General features: G+C 50.5%; 1 protein-coding gene across 2 annotated transcripts; it reads left to right on the top strand.

The window, feature by feature from the left end:
- Positions 1 to 137: 137 nt before the first annotated feature.
- Positions 138 to 10048, top strand: TEX52 (testis expressed 52). 2 transcript variants are annotated; one of them, XM_039461574.2, is made up of 3 exons: positions 138 to 218; positions 2098 to 2648; positions 9577 to 10048. In XM_039461574.2, the coding sequence occupies exons 1-3, from the start codon at positions 147 to 149 to the stop codon at positions 9869 to 9871; spliced, it is 918 nt and encodes a 305-aa protein (XP_039317508.1). In that variant the 5' UTR covers positions 138 to 146; the 3' UTR covers positions 9872 to 10048. The 2 variants fall into 2 exon arrangements, with proteins under 2 accessions (XP_039317508.1, XP_039317509.1); XM_039461575.2 differs by having other exon boundaries at positions 2098 to 2695.
- Positions 10049 to 11067: the final 1019 nt, after the last annotated feature.

Genomic DNA, 11067 nt, shown 5'->3' with positions numbered 1-11067 from the left:
GGACAAAAGATCCTCCAGCAACAGGAGAGGGACTCCTCTCTGTGTCACCACTCAGGTAGCGTCACCATAGCAACCCTAGGAGTAAACAATGGTGCCAGAAAGGTCTTCCCCATAAAGCCATCCTCCTAGCTCTGAACCCCAGAAGAATGGCCAGTAACCAGCAAAGATCACTCAGAGGGCCAAGTCACCCACCTCATGTGGAAGAACCATTCCTGCAGGTAGGGGTGGACCATCTCTGCTGCCTACCTTTTTTTACCCCACTGGGCTACAGGCTGTCCCCTGTGGTGGACCAGGCTTTCTCCTGGGGAGCAGACTGCCTGGCCCATACATTTTCTGCTGTTTTCCGCTTTTTGTGCTGTGACACCGGGAACCCAGAGCTTAGAACGTAGAGGAGATGCCTGGCTAGTGCCACATCTCCCAGCCCCACGCATTGGGATGTTCTTACAGAAATGACTTAGGGGACCAAGCCCAAAAAACAGGTGGGTTTTTGCAATCAGGAAAGTCCCTGGGGCCCGGCACAGTGGCTCATGCCTGTAATCCCAGCACCTTGGGAGGTTAAAGTGGGCAGATCACTTGAGGTCAAGAGTTTGAGACCAGCCTGACCAACATGGCAAAACCCTGTCTCTACTAAAAATACAAAATTAGCTGGGCATGGTGGCACGTGCCTGTAATCCCAGCTACTCAGGAGGCTGAGGCCGGAGAATTGCCTGAACCCAGGAGGCAGAGGTTGCGGTGAGCCAAGATCGCACCATTGCACTCCAGCCTGGGTAACAAGAGTGAAACTCCGTCTCAAAAAATAAAAATAAGGCCGGGTGCGGTGGCTCAAGCCTGTAATCCCAGCACTTTGGGAGGCCGAGGCGGGTGGATCACAAGGTCAAGAGATCGAGACCAACCTGGTCAACATGGTGAAACCCCGTCTCTACTAAAAATACAAAAAATTAGCTGGGCATGGTGGCGCGTGCCTGTAATCCCAGCTACTCAGGAGGCTGAGACAGGAGAATTGCCTGAACCCAGGAGGCGGAGGTTGCGGTGAGCCGAGATCGCGCCATTGCACTCCAGCCTGGGTGACAAGAGCAAAACTCCGTCTCAAAAAAAAAAATAAAATAAAAATAAATAAATAAATAAATAAATAAATAAAAATAAATAAAAAATAAAATTTAAAAAAAAAAAGACACTTCTTTTCTGAGGAGAAATTCATGAAAAAAAAAATAGAGACACTTCTTGTTGCAGTCAGGCACTGTGCCAAGGCCATTTCATTTCACACGGCATAGTATGCCAAGCAGGAGCACAGACAGAGGGCTTAAGTCCCAGCTGTCACTCAGGCACTCACCACCCTGCGTGAGTTACCTGCCCTCACTGTGTCTTGCTTTCTGCATCTTTGAGATGGGCACAATAGCAATACTTGCTCATAGAGTTGCGGGGGTTAAATAAGATGTGTACAAGTATTTAGCACCGTGTCTATATGCATTTGCTGCTGTTTATTTCACAGTGGCAGAGTGCAGAAAGGGGAAGGAGCTGTCATTCTAGATGTTTTCTATACTAGCATTTTAATGAGGAGTGGGAGGAAAGCGTCAATGACAGAGAAACGAGTATTGAGAGGAGTCTGGGATGGGAAAACACCTGGCCCTATTTTCTGGGGAAGGAGGTTTCTGGTATGTCACCAAGACCAGGAGCAAGTGAAGGTGGGCTGCCCCCTTAGCATGCTAGGGGCATTTCCCTTCATGATTACCTCTGGCCTGATGTGACTTCTAAAGAGCACCAGTTCCTGGGTGGGAATGTGGGGATGCCAGAATGGAGGAGGGAGGTGAAGGCAAAGAGCGAAAGCTGAGCACAGAGGATAGGAAGTCAAAGCCCAAATATGGTCAATGGCAAGAGAACAAAAGCTGAGTGATCATGAGAATGATACATGATTACAATGATACGGAGCAGCCATAACTTCCACTGGGTAGGAGAGAGACCCCACCAGGCCTTCTGTGTCCTGATGAGAATCCTGGGCTGGAGGAGGCTGTGCCTGGAAGGAGAGCAGAGTGCCTCGCCCACATTTTTGCGCCCCCTGCCCACACAACCTTCCCCAGGCTCCCTTTTGTCTCTCCCTAGATGGTCCAGGCCAGTGAGAACCTCCTGCCCTCCCAGACGTGGGCTCAGCGTGAGTTCTTCCTCCCCGGTGAGTCCTGGGAGTTCCCTGGCTTCACCCGGCAAGCCTACCACCAGCTGGCCCTGAAGCTGCCGCCCTGCACAGATATGAAGTCCAAGGTGCGGCAGCGGCTCGTCCACCCTTGGAAGGGTGCCACCCAACACACCTGGGGCTTTCACACGTGGCTCGATGTGGGCCGTCTGCCTGCCACCTTCCCCACCCGGCCTGACAGGCCCTACGATAGCAATGTCTGGCGTTGGCTGACCGACTCTAAGGCCCACCGACGTCCCCCCGCAGAGCACCCCATCCCCCCTCCCTCCTGGATGGGGCAAAACAGCTTCCTGACCTTCATCCACTGTTACTCCACATTCGTGGACGAGAATAGGAAGAAGCAGGCGATTTTCAGGACAGTGAAGGAGTTGAAGGAGGTGGAGAAGCTCAAGTTGAGGAGTGAGGCAAGGGCTCCTCCACTAGATGCCCAGGGCAACATCTGGCCTCCGGCGAACTTCAAGAAGTAAGACGGCCCCTCCTCAGGGAGCCCACCCGGCCTGCCCTGCCCAGGTGACCCCTCCCTCGCTCAGGTTCCTGTTTTAGCCGGGGACTCTGCCCTTCCCACCTCTGGCCATCTGAAAACCAAACTCTTAATAAGGTAGAGACAAGGGAAGGACAGAGAGTGGAGACATGACATTTCACTAAAATCTGGCGGGGGGGTGGCAGCTAGGCAGGTGACACCCGCTAAGCACTGGGGATACGGAGAAGTGTGATTCAGTGCCTGCCCTCAAGGAGCTTTGCAAAGAGAGCAATCAAAACTAGGATACTGTGCAAAGGACTCCGAGTGTGAGACACAGCGAGTGTTGTAAGAAAGTCAGTTAGTAATGGAGAGAACTGGAGTGAAAGCTGGAGCCCGAAGACTTGGAGTACAGTTCCAACCCCATCCCCGTGGTGAGGTGCCAGGTTCTCCAGCCTCAGCCCCGTCCATGAAGGGGGATCCTCAGGTACCGACCTCACTGTGGGAGGATAAACTGAACTAGTGAATAGGTGGAAGAACTCAACAGGAGTTAGACGCTATTACAGAAATTCAGGAGAGAAGGGTTGCAGTGAGCTGGAGTGTCCCTGCCGCAGGGAGGCTTCTTGGGGAAGTCAGGGTTCGGGATGGAAGGGTGGAAACCTTGCAGATAGCTAAAAGCATTGGCTGGGGCCCTCCAGGCAGAGCTGAGAAGTCACAGCCGAGTCAAGGACGTGAGAGGAGCCGCTGTGAACCCCACAGCTCCCCCTCCCGGCCACCCAGAGAACTCACGGGTGCTTCCCGACGGTGTCCAGCCCAGGCACTGAGCTTGCAAGAGTAACAGGAAAGCCGGAGGGCAATGAAGAGGGAATGTCTCAAATTCCAATCTCGAGGGCATGGCCAAGGTACTGGAGAGTTGCAGCTGGAGGTTGTGGGGATTTTTAATCTAAAAAAAAAAAAAAAGCGGCCCGGCGCGATGGCTCACGCCTGTAATCCCAGCATTTTGGGAGGCCGAGGCGGGTGGATTACCGGTCAGGAGTTCGAGACCAGCCTGGCCAACATGGCAGAACCCCATCGCTACTAAAATTACAAAAATCAGCTGGGCATGGTGACATGTGCCTATAATTCCAGCTACTAGTGGGGCTGAGGCAGGAGGATTGCTTGGACCTGGGAGGTGGAGGTTTCAGTGAGCTCAGATTGTGCCACTGCACTCCAACCTGGGCAACAGAGAGAGCCTGTCTCAAAAAAAAAAAAAAAAAAGTGAGGCCAAAAGTTGGTGAGAGATCAGTCCCCTACTTGGGGACCCGGGCTTCTCCCTGCTGCCCTTGCCCTGAAGATTGCCGATTGCTGACAGGTACTGACCCTGGGCACACAAAGGGGAGAAAGAGAGTACTCCAGAGCAATTCACAGTGGCAAGACGTGCCAGCTGGTGTTCTGAACACTTCACTGTATTATTTAATCCCCCCAGGACCTTCTGACTAGAAACTATTAACCCCATCTTTTTCTCAGTTCACCACAACCTCTGCCTTCTGGGTTCAAGACATTCTCCCTGCCTCAGCTTCCCAAGTAGCTAGGATTACAGGCGCCCACCTCCACTCCCAGCTAATTTTTGTATTTTTTAGTAGAGACAGGGTTTTGCTGTGTTGGCCAGGCTGGTCTTGAACTCCCAACCTCAGATAATCCACCCGTCTTGGCCTCCCAAAGTGCTGAGCCACTGTGCCAGGCTTCATTAACCCCATTTTACAGGTGGTCTATCTGAGATGGAGAGGTCAAGTATCTTGCCTAGCTGAGTGTGGTGGCTGACACCTATAATCCCAACACTTTCGGAGGCCAAGGTGGGAGGATCGCCTGAGGCCAGTTCAAGACCAGCCTGGAGCACCCTGTAAGACCTTGTCTCCACAAAAATATCAAAAAAATCAGCCAGGCATGGTGGCCTATGTCCGTAGACCCAGCTACATGGGAGGCTGAAGTGGGAAGACTGTCTGAGCCCAGGAGGTTGAGGCTGCAGTGAACCATCACTGTGCCACGCACTCCAGCCTGGGCAACATGGTGAGACCCTATCTCAGAAAGAAAAGTTCCCACAGTGGTTAGAGGGTCAAATGGCACAGGGCCTAGCATAGAGAAGGGGCTTAACAGAGGTATCATTATTAGTGTGGTATCTCCATGACAGGAGGGTCCTTGTCTCACCTGTTTACTGCTGTAGTCCTAGGCCCTGGAGCCAGGAAAGAAGGAATGAGTTTCAGACAAGGTTTTGCTGTTCACAGAGAAGGCATGACACATAACAAGAAGTCATGTGCCTTATCACCTTTTGGTCAATGACAGACCACATATACCACAGCAGTCTCATAACATTATAATGGAGCTTAAAAAAAACTCCTGCCTGGTGATATTGTAGCTGTCTTAACATTTTAGCACAATTACTTCATTTTAAAAATAAATTTAGTGGGCCGGGTGTGGTGGCGCATGCCTGTAATCCCAGCACTTTGGGAGGTCAAGGCAGGCAGATCACTTGAGGTCAGGAGTTTGAGATCAGCCTGGCCAACATGGTGAAACCCCATCTCTACTAAAAATACAAAACATTAGCCGGGCATGGTGGTACATGCCCGTAATCCCAGCTACTTGGGAGGCTGAGGCAGGAGAGTTGCTTGAACCTCCGGAGGCGGAGGTTACAGTGAACTGAGATTGCACCATTGCACTCCAGCCTGGGTGAGGAAGCGAGACTCTGTCTCAAAAAAATAAATAAATAGCCGGGCGCGGTGGCTCAAGCCTGTAATCCCAGCACTTTGGGAGGCCGAGGCGGGTGGATCACAAGGTCGAGAGATCGAGACCAACCTGGTCAACATGGTGAAACCCCGTCTCTACTAAAAATACAAAAAATTAGCTGGGCATGGTGCGCGTGCCTGTAATCCCAGCTACTCAGGAGGCTGAGGCAGGAGAATTGCCTGAACCCAGGAGGCGGAGGTTGCGGTGAGCCGAGATCGCGCCATTGCACTCCAGCCTGGGTAACAAGAGCGAAACTCCGTCTCAAAATAAATAAATAAATAAATAAATAAAACAGGCCAGGTGTGGTGGCTTATGCCTGTAATCCCAGCACTATGGGAGGCCGAGGCAGGTGGATCATGAGGTTAGGAGTTTGAGACCAGCCAGGCCAATGTGGTGAAACCTAGTGCTACCAAGCATACAAAAATTAGCCAGGTGTGGTGGCAGGTGCCTGTAGTCCCAGCTACTCAGAAGGCTGAGGCAGGAGAATTGCTTGAATGCAGGAGGAGGAGATTGCAGTGAGCCGAGATCGAGCCACTGTACTCTATCCCTGGTGACAGAGCAAGACTCTGTCTCGGAAATGAATAAATAAATAAATAAAATTAACTTAATGGCTGGGCACAGTGGCTTACGCCTATAATCCCAGCACTCTGGGAGGCCAAGGCGGGTGGATCACATGAGCTCATGATTTCAAGATCAGCCTGGCTAACATGGAGAAACTGGCCAACATGGAGAAACCCTGCCTCTACTAAAAATACAAAAATTAGCTGGGAGTGGCGGTGCACACCTGTAATCCCAGCTGCTTGAGAAGCTGAGGCAGGAGAATCACTTGAACCCAGGTGGTAGAGGTTGCAGTGAGCCAAGATCAAGGCCACTGCACTTAAGCATGGGTGACACAGCCAGACTCCATCCTAAATAAATAAATAAATTTAGTGTTACCTAATCATGTAGTGTTTATGAAGTCTGCAGTAGTGTAATGTCCTAGGCTTTCACTCACATGGAGCAACTTCCAAATGGAAGTTGCAAGCTCCGTTCATGATAAGTGCCCTATACACTTTTTAATCTTTAATATATTTTGTTTGTTTGTTTCTGAGATGGAGTTTTGCTCTTGTTGTCCAGGCGGAGCGCAATGGCACAACCTCAGCTCACTGCAACTTCTGCCTCCGAGATTCAAGCAATTCTCCTGCCTCAGAACTCCCAAGTAGCTGGGATTACAAGCGCCCACCACCACACGGCGCCCACCACCACATCCGGCCAATCTTTAATCTCTTTTTTTTTTTTTTTTTTTGAGACGGAGTTTCACTTCACTCTTGCTACCCAGGCTAGTGCAATGGAGCGATCTTGGATCACCGCAACTTCCACCTCCTGGGTTCAGGCAATTCTCCTGCCTCAGCCTCCTGGAGTAACTGGGATTACAGGCACGTGGCACCATGCCCAGCTAATTTTTTGTATTTTTAGTAGAGACGGGGTTTCACCATGTTGACCAGGATGGTCTCGATCTCTTGACCTCATGATCCACCTGCCTCGGCCTCCCAAAGTGCTGGGATTACAGGCTTGAGCCACTGCTCCCGGCCTTTAATCTTTTATACTGTATTTTTACTTTACCGTTTCTATGTTTAGGTATATAAATATTCACCATTGTGTTATACTTGCCTGTAGTCTTCAGAACGTAACATGCTGTTCAGGTTTGTAGCCTCAGAGCCATAGGCTGTACCATATAGCCTATGAGTATAGTATGCTGTCTGTCTAGATTTGTGTTGAGTACACTACGATGTCCTCACAACAACAAAATCACCAAACAATGCGTTTCTCAGAGTGTGCCACCGTCATTAAGTGATACATGACTGTATTTGAGCTAGATAGACCTTGAAGGAGGTGTACAAGTTCACCTGGTGGGAACAAGAAATCATGATGAAAGGAAAAGCCCACTGAGTCCCGCCGTTCCTTCTGAGCAGCTACTTAAGGGGTTTAAAATGTAGTTAAAAATTGGCCTGCGCAGGGCGTAGCGGCTCACGCCTGTAATCCCAGCATTTTGGGAGGCTGAGGTGGGTGGATCACCTGAGGTCAGGAGTTTGAGACCAGCCTGACCAATATGGTGAAACCCCATCTTAAAAAAAAAAAAATTGTCCTGCAAGGTGGCTCATGCCTGTAATCCCAGCACTTTGGGAGACCGAGGTGGGTGGATCATCTGAGATCAGGAGTTCAAGATCACCCCGACCAACATGGCAAAACCCTGTCTCTACTAGAAATACAAAAATTAGCCAGGATGATGGTGCACACCTGTAATCTCAGCTATTCAGGAGGCTGAAGCAGGAGAATTGCTTGAACACAGGAGGTGGAGGTTGCAGTGAGCCAAAATCATGCCACTGCACTCCAGCCTGGGCAACAGAGTGAGACTCTGTCTCAAAAAAAAGAAAAAAAAGACCCTAGGCTGAGTGTGCAGGTGTGGTGGTTCATGCCTGTAATCTCAGCACATTGGGAAGCCAAGGTGGGCAGATCACTTGAGGTCAGGAGTTCGAGATCAGCCTGGTCAACATGGTGAAACCCCGTATTTTGTATCTACTAAAAATACAAAAAAAATCAGCTGGGCATGGTGGTGCGTGCCTGTAATCCCAGCTACTTAGGAGGCTGAGGCAGGAGAATTGCCTGAACCCAGGAGGCAGAGGTTGCGATGAGCCGAGATTTTTTTTGAGAAACTCCGCCTCAAAAAAAAAAAAGAGTCAACATGGTGAAACCTCGTCTCTACTAAAAATATAAAAAATTAGGCCAGACACAGTGGCTTACGCTTGTAATCCCAGCACTTTGGGAGGCCAAAGCGGGTGAATCACAAGGTCAGGAGTTCTAGACCAGCCTGGCTAACATGGTGAAACCCCATGTCTGATAAAAATACAAAATTCAGCCAGGCGTGGTGGTGGGTGCCTGTAATCCAGCTACTAGGGAGGCTGAGGCAGGAGAATTGCTTAAGCCTGGGACATGGAGGTTGCAGTGAGCCAAGATTGTGCCACTGCACTCCAGCCTGGGTGATGGAGTGAGACTCCCTCAAAAAATGACTGGATCAGTCAGCAAGCACATTGAAGCACTAGGGACCCAGAGGACTTCAGACATAAAATGAGACGTAAGCATGATCTTGTTGGAGAAATAGAACATTTACATGAAAACCTAGCAGTTCTGAATCCTAGCAGCCCATTATCATGAGCTGGGGCCTTTTTTTTTTTTTTTTTTTTTTTTTTGAGATGGAGTCTTGCTCTTGCCCAGGCTGGAGTACAGTGGCATGATCGCAGCTCACTGCAACCTCCGCCTCCCAGTTTCAAGTGATTCTCCTGCCTCACCATCCTGAGTATCTGGGACTCCAGGTGCCTGCCACCATGACTGGCTAATTTTTGTATTTTTAGCAGAGACACAATTTCACCATGTTGGCCAAGCTGGTCTCGAACCCCTGATCTCAGGTGATCCACCTACCTTGGCTGCCCAAAGTGCTGGGATTACAGGCGTGAGCCACCATGTCCGGCCTAGGGGCTCTTTTTTTAAATGCTGAGGTTTGAGCCTCCCTCTGGAGATGCTAACTTAACTGACCTTGGGGGCAGCCTGGGTAGGGTGTGTTTAAAAGCTCCCAGGGTGATTCTAATGTGCAGCCAGGCTGAGAACCTCTGTATAAACCAACAATAGCAGAGAACTATCTGCTGAACCAGGTGCAAAGTGTGCTGAGCCATAGAAAATCTGCTACTATTTAGCTGTGTTAAAAAAAAAAAAAAAAAAAAAAAAGACTATTTCCTCCTGTTGGACCCAATACTGCAGGCTTACTGAGAAGAGGCAGTCATCCAGTTGAGTTGAGTTCTGTGATCTTCCCACTGGCACTGCATTACAGGAAAAGGTGAGACTTGAAGGACAGTTAGAATATGGATCGGGATCTGGATCATAATATTAAATACAGTACGTGAAAAGGATGGAAGGCTTACTTGCTGAGCAACATATGTCACCGGCCTAATGCCAAACATAAGATGCAGGCCATTTGGCATAGGTCAATATCCGATTAGGTGGAGAGACAGAAGGGATTCCCTGCCGCCTGATGGCTAACTAGCTGTGGACAGTAGCATCACCCTTCCCCTTCTGCGTCTCTCCACTGTGCTTGGATCTCTTCTTTGATCTCTCTGTTCTCTCCACACCCTTCCCCTAACAGGTACCAGCACATATCCGATGGTGGGAGGTTTGAACCCCAGGGCCTCCAGCTCATGCCAAACCCATTTCCCAATAATTTCGCCAGGAGCTGGCCCTGCCCGAACCCTCTGCCTCACTACCAGGAGAAGGTGCTAAAGCTGGCCTTGCTGCCCAGTGCGCCCCTGAGCCAGGACCTCATAAGAGATTTCCAAACCCTGATAAAGGACAGAGTTGCCTTACCCCTCCACCATCTCTCCAAGGCACAAGCTCGCAACACCCCAATAAGGAAGAGGAAGAGAAGAACTGAGCACTTCTAGAAAGGCCTCCAGATGGGTGGGAACCAGAGCCCCAGGCTCCAGTGTTCTCAATCAATGCCCCTTCAGCAAGAAGCCCTGGGGTAGCAGAAGGACTCTGACTTCTACAGAACAGCCTCTCCACCACCCTCCCAGCCTCAAGCCACCTCTGTACTCAGGCTATTGGAGACGCAGTTGAAACTCTAAATTGTTATATGTTTTCCTTGGAGGACTCTCACCAAAGTTCGGAGAACTGACGCCAGGAGGCTGGGTAGAGCAGGGAGCACGGGGGACAGGGGGACGGTGAGGGGGGGTCGGGGGGGGCTCCAGTTCCTAAGGAGACGACATAAGTGGGAAGGAAGAAGATGTGTGTGTGTGTGTGTGTGTGTGTGTGCGCTGGGGTTGGGGAAGATGTATGGTAAGAAACATGAATAACACTCTTATAACCCATTAGGAATGAGGCTGGGATTGGGCAGGGTACAGAAAGCCTCTTAGCCAAAAATAACCACAATGCCACCTCCTCCCTGGACCATTTGATGTCTGGACAAAGACCAGACATAGCTGCGCTTAGTTGCAGGGCCCCATGCAGGTTTGGAGGAGGAGAGGTCAGGTCAGGGCTGGTGCTGGAGAATGGGAGAGTCAGGCCCCAGGAAGGCTAACCAGGACTCAGCAGAGGAACAAGAGTAGAACAAAGTGGAGCTTCAAGGTAAAAGAGTGGCCTCTCCCTTGGGGGAAGGGTGCAGAGGACTTATGCCAAGAGCAGTCAGCCCAGAGGCCTTGGGCCTCAGCCTTTTTTATTTTTATTTTTTTTATTTTTTTTTTTTTTGGAGAAGGAGTTTCGCTCTTGTTACCCAGGCTGGAGTGCAATGGCCCGATCTCGGCTCACCGCAACCTCCGCCTCCTGGGTTCAGGCAATTCTCCTGCCTCAGCCTCCTGAGTAGCTGGGATTACAGGCACGTGCCACCATGCCCAGCTAGCTTTTTGTATTTTTAGTAGAGACGGGGTTTCACCATGTTGACCAGGATGGTCTCGATCTCTTGACCTCGTGATCCACCCGCCTCGGCCTCCCAAAGTGCTGGTATTACAGGCTTGAGCCACCGCGCCTGCTGGGCCTCAGCCTTTTCTACCAGGGAGTCAAAGACCAGGGCTAAAGTGGAGGCAGGCAAAGCAACAGTCAGAATGGTGTTGGCCCTGGCTGGGGGTGCAGATGGCTAGGGAGG

The sequence above is a fragment of the Saimiri boliviensis genome, chromosome 7, assembly GCF_048565385.1.
Source record: "Saimiri boliviensis isolate mSaiBol1 chromosome 7, mSaiBol1.pri, whole genome shotgun sequence".
NCBI lineage: Eukaryota > Metazoa > Chordata > Mammalia > Primates > Cebidae > Saimiri > Saimiri boliviensis.
Note: the sequence above shows the minus strand (reverse complement) of the source record. Positions and strands in the feature narration are given on the sequence as shown.

Excerpts from the sequence above, each read along its gene's own strand:
- TEX52 (XM_039461574.2), top strand. The coding sequence starts at position 147 with ATGGCCAGTAACCAGCAAAGATCACTCAGAGGGCCAAGTCACCCACCT. Across the intron at positions 219-2,097 it reads TGGAAGAACCATTCCTGCAG|ATGGTCCAGGCCAGTGAGAA; the intron begins GTAGGGGTGGAC and ends GTCTCTCCCTAG. Across the intron at positions 2,649-9,576 it reads CCTCCGGCGAACTTCAAGAA|GTACCAGCACATATCCGATG; the intron begins GTAAGACGGCCC and ends TTCCCCTAACAG.